Source organism: Silurus meridionalis, chromosome 2, assembly GCF_014805685.1.
Source record: "Silurus meridionalis isolate SWU-2019-XX chromosome 2, ASM1480568v1, whole genome shotgun sequence".
NCBI lineage: Eukaryota > Metazoa > Chordata > Actinopteri > Siluriformes > Siluridae > Silurus > Silurus meridionalis.
In genome coordinates, this window is record NC_060885.1 from 29074666 (window position 1) to 29095037 (window position 20372).

Consider the following 20372-nt stretch of genomic DNA (forward strand, 5'->3'; position numbering starts at 1 on the left):
AATCAAATCAATTAAATAAATAAATAAGTTTGATACCTTTCCGTTTCACGGTTGTAAATGTGTTATTGCACATCATGCCTTGGTTAACTCACTAATCTGGGGGTACATGGAGATGTCTGGAAATGTAATGATTGTCTTTGGGATTTCATTCATATCCCATGTCTGGCAAGATTACCTTCTATAGTGTCACAATAAGTGTAAGCATAAAATGCAAGAAAGTTAAAACCAAGTTGCAGAGTATTTTAATGTATGCGAGACATGATACCTCTGCTGGTTTCAGGTTTTGAGTTCTGAGCGCAAATATACCCTAGGGAAGTGCACAACCTGTTTTGCCGTCATTGACCAGATTTACGCAGGACAGTTTTTATATGGATGGGAGGTGTGTGTGTGTGTAGGGGTTGGTCATGCACATAACACAATAACGTGTTTATCATATTAGTATTATACATAGTATATGACTAAAGTATGAATTTAATTAATACATATATCTTGTGTATATCAAGTGTAACTCAACTCACCATAATACAGAATCAGTGGAAGCTTATTTTGCACAAAAAAAAACTAGTTTCGAAAAATTGACATGTGGAAGTGGTAATTTTTTAAAAATAAAACAGACTACGTAAGACATTAAACATTATTTCTTTTGCAGCCCTGTAACAAACGATTCACGGCCAGTACTGCCCACATTCCGGGTGGTTGGGGACCTCTATCATTGGGCACAGCCTACTCCAAGCATTTTCTCAGCCAACCTTCTTCCAAAATAATCTAACATCCACCCCAAGCTTTTCAAGGCTGGTTTGTCACATCTCTACTAGTTCATTTTATCATAAAAACAGTGCAAGTTCACATAATAAAATGACTAAATATTTTCATTCTGAGAAAAGACTAAGGGTGCTGGAACATTCAGTTAAGGCTTAAACAATATAAATGGACAAAGGGATCATTCTAAATTGAGCTGAGTGTGTTTGACCTATAACTTGTATATTCCAGGGTTTTGCCTTCCACCTCCTGGCAAATGTGCAGTTTGGGGTAAAAAAAGAGAAAAATGGTTTTATGAGTGTGTGAAATGCATAAGGACATGGACGTGAACATAACCAGCTAATCTACAGGGTTAAAATGGAGCCTCTTTATTGTAAGAGTTATAAGGCTATAATGTTTATACAACATAACACAGCTTCATAGTATACATGGATGAAACTCTCAAACAGAAGCAAGAATACTTCTGGTATTTCTTATTTTTGGAGTTGATATTTTACTGAACACCTCAGATCAGTCATGGTTAGGTTTAACGTGAGAGTTTGAGAGAACCTCCATTTCTGGAAGAACCTACATGGACAAAAGCACAAGTGTTTACAGATGGTAAATATCATTCTTGCAGATTTAAAACCCAGTTTATGTTAACTATGATCATATTGTACATGTTATTTCATGAAAGTTTTTTTTACTATAACATTTTGCAACAACAAGCCAGTTAGTAATGTTAAATGACTTTATGATATACACAAGGCAGGGAATTGAAAAATACAGATGGTCCCTGAGCTGTGATGGTTTTTCAGTGACATGATTTTTGTTCTTATGATGATGATTAGCAATACGACCAAACTGAACTGCCACTCGTTCACGAGCCTGCTGTCACATAAATATATACTGTATAGTTTATGTAGGATGGGACAGTAAATTGTTCTGTTTTGCTAAATCATGTCCTGTAATTTGTTAAATTAATGATAAATTACAGTAAAATACTCTATGCTAAATCATGTCTCAACTTACAATATTTTTAAGTTAAAATAGGGTTACCGGATTGCAACTTTATTTTAAGTTGGGGACTACCAGTATAAACAATACTCAAATATATATATATATATATATATATATATATATATATATATATATATATATATATATATATATATATATTTATTTATTTATTTTTGTAGGCATCATACCTCAGGTCCTATTTCCTTATCATCTTCAAAATGTTGTTTTGTTCTGTAAAATAAAAAATAAATAAAAAAACAGACTATTTTATCCTGATAGAATGCAAATTTTTTTTGCAATATTATTATTTTTTAAATTTCTATTTAGATACAATTGAAATGAGCTTACCTGTCTTTAAAGCTCATCCCTGGGTCATATAAAGAACACAGTTTCAGTCATAATGTGTAGAAATTCAAAATATGAAGTCATGTCTATTAGGTTCTTTTGAACATGAGTTAGGTGTATTGCTATGAAATTTCAATGACGTTGCGTTTTACTTGAAAAAAAAAGTGCACAGACCCGATAAATAAAACACTTGTCAGTACTCACAGGCACTATAGATCTGCAAAGTGAGCCAGGTGGAAAGAAACACTGTTTCCAGTGAAAAAACAATAACACGAAGGTCTCCAATAGTTCGTGCCCCAGTCTCTAGAAATCAACAATAAAATCCAAAATCAGTTAAATCTCTTCTTTAATGTAAATCACTCAGAAACATGAAACAGAAACCAATACATATCAATGAACTGTATATTCACCGTAACTCTTACTTTCTGTAAAGCTGCTTTGAGACAATGTTTTCTTGTGAAAGGGTTGTTTCTCTCAGTGGAATTTAGTTGCACAGGCTAACGCCATGCTGTCAAGGCTCTGGTGGACTCGGGCGCTGGGGGAAACTTAATAGACATCACCCTAACCAAACGTCTGCTGATTTCCCCTGAACCTCTCTTGTTCCCTCAGGCCATCACTGCACTTGATGGTAGGCCCTTGAGTCCTGGGAGCCCCAACTCACAAGACCCCTCTCCTCTACCTCACCATCTTCCAACATCAAGAAAACCTCCAGCTGCACTTGTTCTTATCTCCTCAGCTTCCTCTCATCTTGGGACACCAGTGGCTGGCTCTTCACAATCCAGTTATTGACTGGACCAGAGGCTCCATCATTAAATGGGCACCTACCTGTCATGTGACCTGTTTGACCGTGTCACTGAGCCTAAGTCTTTGGAACCCCTTGACCTGTCCCGAGTGCATATCCAATATCATTCTCTTAGAGCAGCGTTCAGCAAGAAACGAGTCACCACACTCCCCCCTCATTGTTCTTATGATCGTGCCATTAAGCTGCTCCCCGGCACTTCTCCTCATGGAAGTATTTTCTCCCTTTCCAACCCCGAATGGGTGGCCATAGATAAATACATCAAGGAGGCCTATGCGTCAGGAGCCGTTCCTAAGGGGGGAAGTCCCGTCAAGTTTTTTTTCCCCTTTCGCCGCTAGTGGCTGCTTTTACCCCAGTTCCTCTGTTTCTGTGCCTCATTGACTTTTTAAGCCTGCTCATTACCTTTGTTCTTTGCTTGGTGTCTGTTTTTGCCTAATCCCTGTGTTTCTCGTTCCTGCTTCTAGTTTTGAAGGTGTGTTTTCTTTGTTTTTCCTGTTTTGCCAATGTCTTTGTTCAGATTTCTGTTGACACTTTGTTCAGGTTTGTTTAATATTTCATTCGTTACTATGCTGAGTTCTTGCCTAGTTATTGTTTGTTCCTTCCTTTTTAGTCATTAATTGTTTCCCTTTTTGCTTCAATAAAATCCCACATTATCAACACTGCCGTGCCTGGCTCTCTCTTTCTCTGCACTTAATTTCATCACCTTACCTGTGGCTTTTCGCTAAGTCTCCTTCACACTTAGTCTCCCACCATGATGACCCTGTTTTGAGCCCTGGTCCTGAGATTAAGAGTGATTTTACCAGGTACTAGGAGAAAAAGGCTGGAGAGGCCTCTCCAGAAGAGCTCCAACTAAAGACCGACAGGGCAGATTTCCCTGCAAAGCTCCCTCCAGAGGCTGTTGAGGAAACCTTCTGTGGTAAACTCCAGCAGAGACTAATGACATAAATTAATGGCACAGCCTCCCAAATCCAGCATTAACCAGAGGCCAAAAATGCCTATTGCAGGATCTTTGGTGTGGTCTGGACATTTTAAGCAGAGGGAATGAATTGCCAGTGGAAGTGTTTGAACGTGCTCTTGAGAAGCCCCCTTGGGAGGCAAATTCCTCTATGAGGAATTTCTGCCTTGTACTGAGTTTTATGTGCAAAAGTGCTCAGCATGCATAACAGCTTGCATCTAGTCTCTTAATGTACATGTAAAGTCTTTTGTTTTGCCCTGTTCAATGAAGTGCCTGACTATGAACGAGCCTAGCATGTTAAATGATTTGATAAGTTCCTTTAAACATTAACTGCAATTATGTCTCCACTCTCTACATACATGAAAGTTAAAGGTAATTGAGAAGTATTATGTCATCAAAATCTATCTCCTGAAATTGACAAAAGTCTATATCACAATAAAATAAACCTTTATGTCCTGCAGGAATATTCCCTCATAAATTTTAATGAATTTATATTTGTCAGTTATCATGAAAGGCTTATGTTTATGTTATCTAGTCTTATAAATTTCACCACACCACAATGTTACTCTTGAAGCACACTCTATCTGTCACTATTAAACCCCACCTTCCCTGCTAGACTTTGGGCCATTTAACTTGGGTAAATTCATATATTTGTACTTTTTTAGCAAAAATATACCAAACAATTTTTCTAATATTTAGTATTTGTACCACAATTGTCATAACACGTTAACAGTTTGTATTTTACTAGAAACCATGGGAGATTATCAAATACCTGCTTTCAGGATCAGTTCTGAGGCAAGAGCAATTGCATTTACAGAACTGAGACCAACAGCTCCAAACATGTAGACCATAATGTGAAGCAAATCTGTAATTCAGAATGCACATTTTTGATGTATCACAATATTGCTGACTTAAAAACAACAACTTTACAGGGGAAAAAATTGAATTTTCTTTAAATGTTATATATTAAAGTTAGACTTACTGGGTAAATAACTGGGATGTTTGTATAAGCATGTTGCTGCCAAAATATGGATAAATACTAGGAGAGTCACATATCCAGCAGCATCTATAATGATCAGCTATTTGATCAGCAAACTCAATTGAAAAAGGATCCCCACCAAATATTTAACATTTAGAATTTTTTTCTTGAATCATGTACAAATTAAAATACAGTGCCTGTAAAAAGTTGGGAAACAAATAGTACTTTATGGATTTTGAAACATACACATGTTCATTTATTTATGTAGCCTATTGATAGTATTACAGCATAATTACTACATTTATTCTGAAAGCTATGTTCTCAAGACTTGGCTCTTTATGTGTTGAGTAAGACAGTATAATACAGTATAACACAGTAATCCCCCGCTTTACCGTGTGTTGAATCTCACGCCCTCGGTTTATCTTGTAATTGCATTTGACACATAACTAATTTATTTAGCTGATTTTCCTGGTCTCTTGTGGATAGCACGATAGACCAAAAAACTTTTAGGAAATTGTTTTTATGATTTTATTGTTTTCTGTTGAAATAATAAAATGTATTAATAAAAAAAATTACTAATTATAAAATAAAATAAAATGTTAATACAGTACAGTACTGTATAGGTAAAATAGCTTTTTTGGGGTGGCGTCTGTTTATCGCATTTTTCCACAGGTGGTTTTTGGAATCACAAGAATTACTGTAATTCTTACCTGTAGGGCAAGTCAAGAACAAATGACACTTTGCACCAAACAGTAACTTAAACATAAATAAATAATTGAGGAATTAATAATTAATTACTGACATTAAAACTAACACAAATGGTTCGGTGCTGTGCTGCTGAAGTGGATAAAATTGCAGATTGACCTTTTGCAGTGGACATATTTTCAGAATATATGCTACTACCTGAATTTTCCTGCAATTTGTGGTTCTTACCAAAACTATTAGCACAAAATTGAAGGCACCCAGTTGTACAGGTGAGGTCTTTGGTTGTGATGGCATTTAATTTTCCTTTCACTTGAACTAGCAGACCCAAACCTGTTCCAGCATTACAATGCCTCTGTGCACAAAGACAGCTCCATGAAGATATGATTTACATGGGTTGGGGTGGAAGATCTAGAGTGGTCTGCTACAAAGCTCTGACCTCAAACATTTGAAAGCACCATTGGGATAAAGTGCATTGCTAAATGCACTCCAGGCTTCCTCACCCTACAACACTAGCCGACGTTAGTAACAATCTTGAATGAGCAGAAATTCCACAAGCACTCCAAAATCAAGTGGAGCATCTTCCAAGAAAAATAGAGGTTATAATAACATCAAATGGGGACTAAATGTGGAATTGGATATTTTTACATATGACTCCATGTATATGTTTTTATAATTATCGAGTAACAAATTGGGGTGATTTAGTACCTTTTTCTTCTCTGAAGATGTTTTTATAGCGCACACACATATAAGTGCCATATGCAATGACAAGAAATGCTGCAGTGACAAGACAGCATATGTCTGGGGGAAAAAATACATAAAATCATTACATGAATTACAATTACACGATAAATTCAGCCATTAAAAGTTCTATGATAAAACTATGGAAAATTCAAATTACCCAACGTACTTAAAATTTTCTAAATACTCCACCAGCATTTCTATTATTAACATTTTCTTTTTTTTCCTTTTTTTATTATATGTTGTATAATATCCTGTCACATTTGTTTGGTAGAGGAAAAATTACAGTAATTTAGTATTGTCTCATAATATTAATAGAATAAAATCTAAATGTACCTGGGTTGAAAAAACAATAAAAAAAAAAAATTAAAAAAAAATATATCACACTCACATCCAATTTTTCTCCAGTGTGTGCAACATCCACGTCTATGGCCTCGGTAACAACATGCGAGATATAGCACTACTAACCATGCACATATAAATCCTACAGCCTCAATTATAAGTGTCCATCCTGAAATTGATAAGGAAATTACTTTGTTAGTAAATGCAACACAGTCATACATATGCACAAGTAAAAACACATCAGCTGAAAAGCACCACAAGCATAATCACATACCCATTTAACAACATGAATCTTTGACAAAAAGAACAACCCTTCCTTTACTAAAGCAATACATCCATCTGTGGCAGCGGGGGCGGGATGGACCTGCTGCCGCTGCTTTCCGGGGAAGCCCAGCTTGCTGGTCAGCAGCTGCCGGCCGATCGTATGCTGGTATATGATGATCTGAAGCGGGCGATCCTCCAGCGAGTGGGGCGGACACTGGAGCAGCAGTGGACAGCGGTTTCGCGCGTTTACGCTGCGCGAGGTCGACCAAACGTTCGCCTTCGCCCACCAGCTTCGCGATGTGTGCTGGAGATGGCTGCGGGACGAGGACCGGCGCACGGACGAGGTTCTTGATCATGTGGTGTTGGAGCAGTTCATCGCCCGTCTTCTGCCGCGAAAGGCGGAATGGGTTCAGTGCCAGCGACCAGAGACCGTGGAGAAGGCAGTACAGTTGGCAGAGGACCACCTGGCGGCGTACGCGGGGGCGGACGGATCCCCAGGTCTCTGTCTGACTCTCCTTCTTCCCTGTCCCCTGGTTCTTCTCCCTCTCCTCCCATTCCCTTACCCCGGAAACGGGGGCCGATTTCCCCAAAGCCGGTGGCTCGGCCGCGAGCTCCTCTCTATTCCTTTTCCACTTCCTCTCCTTCTGCTCTCGCTCATCGATCTTTGCCTTTGACTCCACAGGTGGGTGAGACAGTCCGCGCAGGTGCGGAGCGGAAGCCTGGGCTGGTCTGTTGGCGCTGCGGGGAGCCGAGGCATTTCCTGGATCAGTGTCCCGTCATGGAGTTGGGGGTGATGGTCCAGATCCCCGAGGCGCCACAGGCTGCCCCCGATCAAGCAGGAACTTACCTTATACCGGTAAGTATCGAGGTTCCCTTTCGAAAGAATCGGCATGGGCCTCGTCGGGCCATTAGAGTGAACCGCACGCAGGCATCGCTTCGTATTAGTCATAGTGGATTATGCGACGCGATATCCGGAAGCAGTGCCCCTTTGCTACATATCCGCACGCAGTGTTGCATAGGCACTCTTCCGCGTTATCCCCGAGTTGGGATCCCGAAAGAGATCCTGACTGATCAAGGCACGGCGTTCATGTCACAAACACTTTGCGAACTGTACGAGTTGTTGGGGATTAAATCGATTCGCACCAGCGTCTATCATCCACAAACCGATGGCCTGGTGAAGCGTTTTTAAATCGAACCCTTAAAAACTTGATTCGAAGTTTGTACACGGGGACACACGGAATTGAGATAAATGGCTCGAGCCCTTGTTATTCACAGTACGAGAGATCCTGCAAGCCTCCACGGGGTTCTCCCATTTGAATTATTGTACGGCCGTAAGCTGCGCGGAGTGCTGGATGTTCTCCGGGAAAATTGGGAGGAGGGACCTTCGAGCGCAAAAAACAAAATTTAGTACGTTCTGGATCTGAGAGCAAAACTCCACACACTGGGACAGCTAACAATGGAGAATTTGCTACAGGCACAGGAACGGCAATCCTGGCTGTATGACAAGGGCACACGGCTTAGGCAGTTTTCACCGGGAGATATAGTCCTCGTTCTGCTGCCAACGTCAAGCTCGAAATTACTCGCCAAGTGGCAAGGGCCGTTTGAGGTTACACGGCGGGTGGGAGATGTTGACTATGAGGTGCAGCGCACGGACAGGGGCGGGGCGCTCAAGTATATCACCTGAATCTCCTAAAATTATGGAGCAAGGTGGTGCCGGTGTCTCTAGCGACGGTGATTCCAGAGAGGGAGGAGCTGGGACTGGATGTAAGACTAAAAACCGCGTCAGAATCCGCCTCGGTTCCCTGTGGAGACCACCTCTCGCCATCGCATTGAGCACAAGTCGTTAAATTACAGCAGGACGTGTTCTCTCCCCTGCCTGGGCGGACAAACCATAGAACACCATATCGAGACATCTCCCGGTATTGTGGTGCACAGTCGCCCGTACCGGCTGCCCAAACACAAAAAAATGTGGTTCGGGAGGAACTTCAGGCGATGCTTGACATGGGGGTGGTCGAGGAGTCCCACAGTGACTGGAGCAGCCCGGTGGTCTTGGTTCCCAAGATCGATGAGTCGGTCCGGTTCTCTGTGTATTACCAACAGGTCAACAGGGTGTCTAAATTCGACGCGTAGCCAATGCCTCGCATCGACGAGCTGCTTGATCGGTTAGACGCGGCTCGCTTTTATTCGACACTGGACTTAACCAAGGGATATTGGCAGATCCCCTTAACGCCAATGTCTCGGGAAAAAACGGCTTTTTCCATTTCGTTCGGTTTACACCAATTCGTCACACTTCCTTTCGGTTTGTTCGGGGCCCCGGCGAACAATCCTCATAACGGGTACGCCGTTTATAGCAATGATTGGCAGCGGCATCTACAGCATCTCAGGGCGGTCCTGCGGACCTTGAGACGAGCAGGGCTCATGGCGAACTCGAAGAAGTGTGTGGTTGGGCGGTGGAAGTACGGTATCTGGGTTTCCACTTCCTGGGCAGGTGCGTCCCCAAATCGATAAGACGGCAGCGATTGCGGTCTGTCCGAGACCCAAGACCAAAAAGAAGGTGAGACGGTTCCTGGGGCTGGCTGGCTATTATAGAAGGTTCATCCCTATGTTTTCGGATGTCACCAGTCCGCTGACCGATCTCACTAAAAAGGAAGCGCCAGATCTGGTCCAGTGGTCAGGGCCGTGCCAGCAGGCTTTTATGCGTGTCAAAGCCGCACTCTGCGGTGGTCCACTTTTACATGCTCCTGACTTCTCTCTTCCTTTTGTTTTACAGACTGATGCGTCGGACAGAGGGTTGGGGGCCGTGTTGTCCCAGGTGGTGGAGGGGGAGGAGCGGCCGGTGCTGTTCATCAGCCGTAAGCTGTCAGTGCGGGAAAGCCGGTACAGCACCATCGAAAGATAGTGCCTGGCTATCAAGTGGGTGGTCCTTACCCTCCAGTACTATCTGTCGGGACGGGCCTTCACCCTCTGTTCGGACCACACCTCGCTCCAGTGGCTCCATCGCTTGAAGGATACCAACGTGCGGATCACTCGGTGGTATCTAGCGCTTCAGCCCGGGGGCGCGGATGGTCGTGGCTGACTTCCTCTCGCGCCAGGGGGGGGGGAATCGGTTGCGGGCCGGACGGCTCCCCGGCCTGAGTCGGGCGGTGGGGGTATGTGGCAGCGGGGCGTGGCCGAGCGTCGGTTTGTGAATGGAGGGCGGGACCGGGAGCAGGTAGGCAGGGGATTGCCTCACCTGGAGTTAATGTGACCTAATGAGTGTTTTCTCTTTTCCAGTGATCAGAGGGTGCATTTAAGGAGCAGAGTGTGTGTGTGTGGGAGGTGTGTGTACGCGCGTGTAGACGTGCTGCATGAGACACTAAGCAGACAGACACGAAAGTCTAAATAAAAGTGGCTGTGAAGCCTTTACACCTGACCTGTTGTGGCGTTCCTTCTTCCCGCATTTATATGCCCTCCCACACCATCATATAGTGTGTTAACATAAAAACATATGAGTTTCTTTGTCAAATATGTACCAAGCCCCTACACATATATGTATTTAAGACTTTATTTTTGAAATAAAAATAATGTAGATTTAAAACTTACCTCTGGACAAATCCTCAGACATGATAAAGAATATCACATAAATGCAAATTTCACTAAGGCTCAATATAGCAACGATAACCGACGACAGCGTGACATAAAAACCTGTAAAATACATGCAATTAATGGATTTTTTTTTTTTTATACAGTACCAACATCAGCAAGCATAGTATGAGAAAATGAATAATGAATTAGGTTCGAGTTTAAATAATTGTAGCAAATACAATTCTTACAATCAAAGGGCTTTCCTTGAAAGAAGTACTTTTGTAGAGTAAAAACCATCATCATGCCCATTATCAGAGGGGGCACCACTGAAGGTATTTCAAGATATCTGAAAGTCCAGAATGATACAGTATATATTATTATAGGGCTAGATTGAACTTTGTGGAGAACAGTAACTCTGTTGATTAAATTATGGACTCTGTGGGTCATATGTATACATATTTAAGTCCAAATGCTATATTTAAATTTGTAGATATTTCTAGACATTTTTGTTCAGATGTATTAGCTCCTTAAGCTATTTTTCTGGCCTCATTGGGTTTATGAAAATTACCTGAGGGTAGATAATGTCTCTAAGGCAGGGGTGTCAAACTCAGGCCCGCGGGTCAAATCTGGCCCGATGTACAATTATATCCAGCCCGTGAGATAATTTTATATAGATCTATTATTATTGTTATTAATGTCCCGGCGATATAAAGCGCTGATAACACAAACTACAGATCCCATAATGCAGCACTTAAGCTGCCTTACAGAACTTTTAGCTACCTGGGAACATTCCAGCGTCAATCAAGTCGCGCTTCTGTTGATGTATTTAACCCTATTGTAAAGTTATTGTGAAACAGCGCCTCACAATGGCAAAGACAAAAGTTGATTCTGAAAACAGAGCCTTTTAAAACCGATGGGATTCTCTGTTAGTATTTTCCAGACTATAAGTCGCTACTTTTTTCCCCATGCTTGGAACCCCGTGGCTTAAACAATGAAGCGGCTAATTTATGGATTTTTCCCGGGTCAAGCTTCATGCCAAAAAACTGAGCCCCATAACATTAGACCAATGAAATTGCCAAATGGGTTCAGGTGAACCAATGAAATTCTTTATATTAAATCAGATGTGCTCCCACTGAATCGGGCTGCTCCACATCATAAATATGGATGAGGTTCCTCTGATGTTTGACCTGCCACTCACTCGGACTGTCAACAAGAAATGTGAATCATTCGTCACGCTAAAAAAAACAGGGCATGAAAAAACACACTTCACCTGTGTTCTGAGCTGCACGGCTTCGGGAGAAAAGCTTCACCGATGGTGATTTTTAAACGCACTACGATGCCAAAAGAAAAACTCCCAAGAGAAATTTTTGTGAAAGAAAGAAGGAAGACAGTAAACAATGACTTTCTTGGAAGGCTACTGTTTAGATACAAGCCGTGTAACAGACACTGTCTTTAATTAAAACCTGTGTAAAGTTAATTAGTTTCAGTGTAGACAGTTAATAGTCCGGAAATTACGGTATATGTATATGTGTATTACGGTATATCTAACATTTCAGCAGATGTTTTTCACCAGAGCAAAATCACAAAGTGAAGCTGGTGTGAAAACAGAGGAGAAATCCGAGGCACATCAGCCGGTTATTTATAAAATGGCAGCATGTTCATATTTCTAACATATTATTTTGACAGGAGATATTTTTATGGAGAGCAAAATATTTTAAGTTATTTAAAGTTTAAGTTTATTTATTCTGGAATAATATTCCTGTCTGTTTTTATTCAGATTTATGTTCACATTTAGTTTTATTGTGTTCAATAAATGTTTATCCTGTTCGGCCCGCAACCTAAAGTGTGCTTTGAGTTTGAGTTGAGCAAAGGTGATCCGGTGTAAGCAGGATAAATGGAATGGAAGCAGAGCAAAATGGACCACAGTTTAATTGAAGAAGGTGTTCTAGTCTGATGAATCACATTTTCTTTTTCATCATGTGAACAGACAAGAATATGTGCATGGCCTTACCTGGAGAAGAGATAGCACTAGGATGTGCTATAGATAGGAGGCATTGGAATGTTACTTTGAAATGTTTCACCTAAACACTGCTGCAGGTCAAGTACACACCTTCACTGCAACAGTATTCCCTAATTGCAGTGCCCTCTTTCACCAAGATAAAGCACACATCCCCACTTCAACATTTTTTCAAGAATGGTTTGAGAAAATCAGGAGCTCTTCTGGAAATCTGCTCTTATGGAGTCCATGCCTTGAAGGGTCAAAAATGTTTTTGCACGACAAATCTACACATCTAGTTGTTTCCAGTATGTTAAAATAAAAATAGATTTCAACAAGAGCCATATAATTTCCAGATATACATTTTTAATCTACCAATTTTCACCCTAATGAGCAACCCAAAGGTCACATCAGTTTTAATAATTATGTCAATATATTGTTTCTATTAATTGGAATTATAATAAGTTGTAGTTATTATATTGATCTGCTTCTGCAATTTTGGTTTGACTTGAATAAATTATTAGTTGCCTGATTATAAAATATTAATACTTGATTCAGTTACTATTTTAATTATAGATTGTTTAGATAATACTCCAGCAGTGAAATGTGCTAATGAACTTTTCTGAAGCCACAAGATATTAAATCAATGTCATAAAATAATCAATGCACTTAACCTGAACTTCAGCATAACATGTTGTGGTTAAATCAGCTTGTCAGACTGCTTTCAGTAGCGTATTTCTTGTGAATACATGCCATTGCAATACATTTTGTATGCTATGTAATCAGATCATCTGCAAATAGCTGATGCTTCCAAGATAGTTTAAAAGCATTCAAATTATTATTTTTTTAAGTGTCCAAACCACTGGCTTTGAGCGAAGGGAACAGTCAGTTCTGGAGATTGATGTGTTGGAAACGGGAAAAGCAACTTTAACAAGAACCAATTTGTGATGGAGATGCTCTGACCTAGTCATTTATCCAAAGCTTCAGGCAATGTTGGGTGTTCCCGATGTAAGGTCGTTAGTACTGCACCTACCTACCAAATTAATCCAAGCAATGACAATCGTTGAACCAGCAACAAGGCCAAGGGCATCCAAGGCTTCTGTAATTGCTGTGTGTGGGAGGTTGGGGGGCTAGCCCTTCTGGTTCCTATCCCACAGAAGAACTTGAACTAATTACTAATGCAGGTCTTGATCAAGGAAAACACCTTAGAACACATCAGAACTAGACCATGGAGTAATGGAAGAAGGTAACCATTTAACCTTATTTTCTGATTTATAATTTTCTTATGGTTATTTTTTCATGGCAGCCTCCCTCAGCAGGATAATGCTCTCTGTTAAACTGCAAGAAGTCTTCAGAAATGGTTTAAGGAACATGACAAGGTGTTTGCTTGGCCACAAAATGTAAAAATAGTTTCTATTTTAGCGCCACCTTTAATCGTGTTTACAAGTTAATGTAGGTGCAAGAACATACATTATGTTGTTAAATCCTCATGTGTGGACATAACAGCTGAAAACCTGAACTTCAGCATTTCATGAAGTTCATGACATGGTTACGTCAAACTGTCAGACTGCCTGAGGTACTGTGTTGCATCCGGATCCAAATTCTCCAGTTCAGACACACAGGTTTTATTTCAGAATATGTTTTGTAATTAACTTTATAATAAATTCTCACTATGCATCCAAAACTCAATTCTGAATAAGGCATCCTATGATAGGGGTTTTGCTGTGACAGCTTTGAATAACAGTACTCACATTCAAAGTAGTCTTTCGTGCTACTGAGCAGGAGTCCAAACAGCGCTGTATTAAGTAAGTCGAGAGACACAATCAAGCGAATCCAGACACCGTTAAAAGCTGTTTAAAAGGAAAACAAAATTTAAATGTAGGTCAGTTTCTACATTTTGCAGGGAAAATCAATTTCAAATAGTTTCCACATGATGCCACTGTATGTATATTTTAAAACTGAAAGGATTCACTTTTTCATTACTAACAAATTAATAAACAAAGGTGAGATGTAGAGACCTGCACGGAACGGATTTTACTGCCCGCATTCACCTATTAAATATTGTCCCACACCGCACTCGTTTGTGTCGGGTCCCACGGTACTCTCGTGGGAGTGTAGGTCTCGAGTGGAAAGTAATGAAGTACAAAAACTTTGTTACTGTACTTAAGTGGATTTCTCTGCCTTCAGCGCTTTTGTTCACTATATATTTTTCAGACAACTTTTTATGTTTACTCATTACATTTTTTACAAAAATATCTGTACTTTCTACATTTTCAGAATCGTTATTTACTTTATTTGGTGAAATAGCAATATTTTCTGTGCGCCATTTTCAGCCCATCAACCTTTTTCCTGTTATTCCGCCGCATTTTCAAGCTACTGGTGTATCATTTCCTGGCTCTCACACACCACAGATGTAGGCTAGTTTATAAAGCTAACAATGAGGCAACAAGAAGTCTGGCTAACGTGGATGAGTCAGAGGGAGTCATTGATGTAAACATGACTGAGATCAGATCACTTAATCATTATCATCATCATCATCATCATCATCTTTTTTTCTGCTTGCATATGGTGGTTCTTTAACCTGGATACATTCAATAGGTAACACAATTTTAAATTCGTTTTGTATTAATATATTAATATGATGTGAGGTCCAGTTACCAGCATGACACTAAAACAGGTAGTAATAATAGCTACTTTTAACATGTCAAATCCCAAACTTTTTTACTTTAACTTAAGTAAAAATTATAATCGGTGCTTTTACCAGAGTTTTTTAAAACATGGGAATCTGTACTTCTACTTAAGTGAAGAATGTGTGTACTTTTGCCATCTCTGGTAATAACTATTTATAATTTCCAATTATATTATTTACAGTCACTTCTGATTTTCGAATAGCTTGAGTAAATTGTGTTTACATAGTTCACAAATGTTTCTGGTGTGTGTTTTTAAGTGTGCAGAATACAGAAAATTGTTAGTTTGTTAAAATTTTGATTAGTGAAAACATTTCAATTGGTTTTGTAACAAAACACAGAGGTTTTATTTTAGACAAGGCTAAAACTTTTATAAAAATTAGATTTTTTTTTTGTACAATAATTTTTTTCGTCATTGTGGTTCTCTAGTTTTTCCACTTGTTAATGTGTCCACACTGTCCCATTGTAATCTAATAGCATCTCAACTACTTTTTTGTTTTACTATTTCTTATGTTCACTGGTAACATATGTAGCAGAAAATCCAGAAACCCTACAGAGGCAGCTATTTATTTAGTTATTAGGATTCATTTGGGGTTTGTCATAGTTGAGTAGAGTTATATTCTATATGTACTATAAAAGGGGTATGCACAGTTCTCTAAATAGATAAGTTTTATTTCCCTATACTTTTCAACCTAAATATTCCCACCTTTTCTTTTTTATTTAACTTGATTATTGTTGGTTGCAATATCATACATACAGTGATAAAAACCTGCTATTTAAACAGGGAAAAAAAACAGTGTTACACTTGATATTAAAATGTAACTATTAATGGCAGTAGTCAGATGTAGGGAAAGAAAAAAAATCATTAATTAAACCAATACACAAGATACAATATTTATTTTCCTTACCTAATAGAGCAGCATTGATGAAACTCACCAATGCAATTAGTGTCAGTATAATTACAATGCATCCTGCTGTCAGGGGAATCTGGCCAATGTTAGCAAAAAAAACTAAATGATCAATTAAAAAAAGAAAATGAAAAGAAAGTTATGATTTTTATTTACACATGCCTGCCAACAACTCTTCTCAACATTATTAGTATAAGAACGACTTTAAGCTTATGCTCAAAACCTCAGGTCATTTACTTGAGGTCAGTGTACAGCAGTATCTGTATGTGCATCACATATTTATTAGAATGTCTACATGAAAACGAGATATCAGGTTGTCTCCAACGTGTTTGAGGAGGGGAGCATTAGATTAAGCTGAGATTTCCTGTGGTAATATAAATCATTTTTTTTTTATTTACAAAAGAAATGTATGTTTTATGATGCCATTGTCAGTAAATATTTGACATTTTGAGCAAAAAAAAAAGTTTTAATAGTTATTTCATTATTTGTTTCACATTTTCTAAACAAAACAAAAAAAATATATAGAACCAAACCAAAATAGCTGGTTTTTAATTTGCATGGTTTTATTTCAGGTATTAGAAACAGATAGTAGTATATTTTCTAAACATTTCTTTTTTTTACAACATACTTTTAATGCCTTCTAAAGTAAAATAAAGAAATAAATCATTAAACCAAGAAAGTCAAATAAAGTAGTACAAAGTAAAAAAACAATTTTACTTACATGAACATGCACTAATTGTTTTAATTGAATTGTAAAGTGGAAGAGCCAAAGCCTTCACTGCATTTTGTATGCACTCTGTGAAACAAAATAAGTTGTTTATTAATAAATAGTTTTAAATGAACTTTCACCAAAGGCAAGCAATGAAAAGGGTTCAAGGCAATTAATGTTTAGATGCTTTTCTGAAGCACCTACCTGGAAATCTGTTCAGATAAGGAGAAGTTTTCATGAGCATGACCGGCCTTATGATACTGACAACTGAACAAGTGACAACCTCTGGGACAATCCCTACAAAAAGAAAACAAATCACCAAAATTTGTAAATAATTGTTTGGTTGACAAGAGTTGGGGTTGGGAAATGACCTTGAAAATTACCTTCTGTTGACCAAAGGCAGAAAGCAAAAAACATACAGATGTTCGAACAGATGACCAAAACTAAATGCATTCTTATGACTGTTTTGCTAGTACCTAAAGAAAGAGAAAAATAATCTTTATGCAATATATTAATTGGTAATAAAATAAAAAATATACCAAATAGATCTGCTGGAATACCTTTGTTATTCAGCATATTAAAAATATGGCCACAACATCCCAAAGTAAGCAACAATGCTACTGAGCACAACATCAGAATTGATATATGGAGTGCAGAAAAACCTGTAGGAATGAGGTAATAGATACAATAACAATATTTTTAATGACCTCAATTTAATCTTGGACACTGGTTACTCTTTTGATTTCCAAGTACATTGTATAAATCTGTATAAATTTGAAAAGCATTTAAAAACAAAAAAAACAACAGATGGACTGGCATTCCCTCCGGCCTTGTGTTCCTGGAAATTCAATGATAGTTAAAGTAATGTTCAGTAGATTATCCACCCAATCTACACTACTTAGCGGTTTTAGCATTGGTCCTGCTTATGAGAGTAAAAATATTGAAAGGTACTTCCTTAATGTAGTCTTGCAAAATTCCACCAACTAGCTAACTTTCCCATTTTATCCAGGAACCAGGAAGGGTGGGGTAAATGCATGCTTCATATTCATTAAGGATTTATCTATCTAGGACAAAAATAGCCCCAATATAAAATAATGTCAAAAACATTGCCACCTAAAAACATTGCTAGGATTTCCCCTGGTTATTATGATTGTATAGCTGAAAATGTTGACATTACCTAGACCTTTCAGTACCACAGTGGCATGTGTGGACATGTTCCTAATCTGGACCTCACACACAAATTCTCCTTTATCTTCCATCTTTACATCCTTCAGTTTTAGTGAGAGGTTTCCTTTGGGGATTTCAGAAGCAAACAATTCAACTCTTCCCTGAAAACGCTCATGTGAGAAGTTGGAAAAAATCTCAGAATCTTTATAAAGCAGGACAAGGACTTTTGGTCTCCTTCAGTTTTTTTCCAAGTCACTTTCTCCAGCTCTTTGGCTGATAAATGTGAATCTACAGAGCAGTTTAGTATGACATCTTCACCCTTATAGGCAAAAACGGCTCGGTCTGCCCCAGTCACCACATAATGCTCTACAAAAGTAAGACAGTGACAAAGATAAAATGATGTAATGAATTTATATTGTCCCTAAAAACATGTGAGTAATGAAATATAAAGTACAAGAAGTATCAAGAGTATTTAAAATAGAAAGAAGGTATGGTTACTTACTGATTTCTTGAATTTTAATAAAGGCTTCACTGGAGATTAGTTGATCAGTAGTATTAATTTTACATGTGTAAACTCCAGCATCTTCTTTAACTACATTTTTCAGTGAGATAGAGAAATTCCCTTTTAAGACCTCATTCGAGAAAAAGTCCACTCTGCCACTAAACATCTGACTCTGGAGATCTGGTCTGCTTTTTCCTTGCTGGAAGAGGATCACTAGAGAGTCCATCTTTCTCCATTCCACCTGCAGACCTTCCAGAGGCAGTGTGCTTTTAATAAAGCATGGCAGGAGGACTGAGTCTCCCAGCTGAGCCACAAGTGGACCCAGTAAACCATGGATATGGAGACCTGGAATTAATACCAAAGTACATAAAAAATAAAATGGATTTTACAAAAACATAAATAATTTGTTAAAATGTTTTTTGAATATTTATGATGCTTTAAAAATGACAATAACAGAATGATTTTATTCGATGTACTAACATAAAGTTGTTTATGTTAGTACATCGAATGAGATCATTCTGTTATGGTCATTTTTAAAGCATCATAAATATTATTAATAGTAATAATCCATAATAAAGTTCATATTATAATAGAATGAGAACCAAAACCTTACCTTCATGTGCGACAGCAAAAATAAATAACAAAACACTTAGCAGATACATCTAATAATTTTTTTTTTTTTACTTTAGTTTCAGTCTAATTGGACTTGACATGACTGAGTTTGAATGTACCTGAATTATTCTAAAAGTATTATACTATTAGAAGCATGCATAAACCAGTACAGCCAGTTTGATAGAAGGAAAGCAGACAGCAGACGAGTGCTAAAGCATTTATCTGTAGATGATGGTTTTCCATTGCTTTGATGAAAAATGCAGGTTCATGAGTCACAGTAACACAAATACAGAATCAATTTATTAATGCAAAAATATTTAATTTTACCAAGCAAATCTCTATTTGGTACAAATGTAACCTAATAATAACATGTTATGTCTTTCTGAGAAATCCACTCCTATAATCTTTGTAAATATGTATGCAAATTATTTATGGTTGCCAGTCTAGTTCTACTTGGCATACATATTGGCACTGCATATTTTGTGATCTGTAAAAGTACATCGAATGCTTTAGTCCCTGCTCGATACTGTTTAGCATTTCTTATTGGGAATATTCATGTTACTGTGTGATTGCATTCCTTAATAAAGTCCAGTGAAGTCCAGTATTTAAAATAAACTACAATAATGTCAATAAGCTGCTAATAATTTTCACCACATAAATACTAAAATAGCCAAAATTATTGCTTGTTACCACTTGTATTCACAAAAGAAGTGATGTACATTGCTATAGACCTGCTAGGCTTGGGCTTTCGCCTAGTAGAATAGTGCAGGGGATTTTAACATGAACGCCCAGTTATTGAGCAGCTGGGTTGGTGCGGAAGAAAGAGAATTGGGAAAGGATGCAGTAGGCATATAAAAGAGAGCATGCAAACAAGCAAACAAATCATTGTACATGCACATTAATGCCTGTGTATGTAGCATGCCCAAAAGCAAAAAGGAAACCTAATTAAATACAGAGGACTTCTGGTAGAGAAAGTTTTTAAATGTCCTGAACACACCTGGTCTTACCCTTCTTGCTTAATAATGTATGCAAAGGTAAGCAAAGGCTTATGGGCATAAAGGCTTTGTTTCAGACTCTCAAAGTCTCCTGATGACTAGGTTTGTCCTTCAAAAAAAGAAGTTGCTTCAGCCAACATACATCTGACTTTTGTATGTAAGCGCTTCTCATTGAAGAGCACACCTCAACAACAATGAAACACTAATGAACTGACGTTTAAATTGAGCATGGGTTCCTTTCTGCGTTTCTCCTAAGGTTTCTTCCTCATGCCATCTCAGGGAGTATTTCCTTTCCTTGTGAAGCTGTTTTGAGAGAATGTCCATTGCTAATAGTCTTATACAAAAAA

At 38.5% G+C, this 20372-nt stretch overlaps 1 protein-coding gene across 6 annotated transcripts; it reads right to left on the bottom strand.

Annotated features, from left to right (window-relative positions):
• Positions 1-568: 568 nt before the first annotated feature.
• Positions 569-18000, bottom strand: LOC124396631. Of its 6 annotated transcripts, XM_046865821.1 has the most exons (17): positions 17927-17972; positions 17310-17411; positions 17133-17225; positions 16954-17046; positions 16762-16836; positions 16041-16142; positions 14197-14295; positions 10698-10795; positions 10468-10569; positions 6671-6790; positions 6247-6339; positions 4840-4923; positions 4630-4722; positions 2308-2406; positions 2107-2125; positions 1947-1989; positions 570-1326 (listed from the first exon to the last, which is right to left on the bottom strand). In XM_046865821.1, exons 8-17 carry the CDS (start codon positions 10756-10758, stop codon positions 1270-1272), a joined length of 771 nt encoding a protein of 256 aa, XP_046721777.1. In that variant the 5' UTR covers positions 10759-10795; positions 14197-14295; positions 16041-16142; positions 16762-16836; positions 16954-17046; positions 17133-17225; positions 17310-17411; positions 17927-17972; the 3' UTR covers positions 570-1269. The 6 variants fall into 6 exon arrangements, 5 of the variants coding, with proteins under 5 accessions (XP_046721762.1, XP_046721777.1, XP_046721754.1 ...); XR_006927823.1 differs by lacking the exon at positions 4840-4923 and having other exon boundaries at positions 569-1326; positions 2308-4722; XM_046865798.1 differs by lacking the exons at positions 14197-14295; positions 16041-16142; positions 16762-16836; ... (2 more) ...; positions 17310-17411; positions 17927-17972 and having other exon boundaries at positions 10698-11296.
• Positions 18001-20372: the final 2372 nt, after the last annotated feature.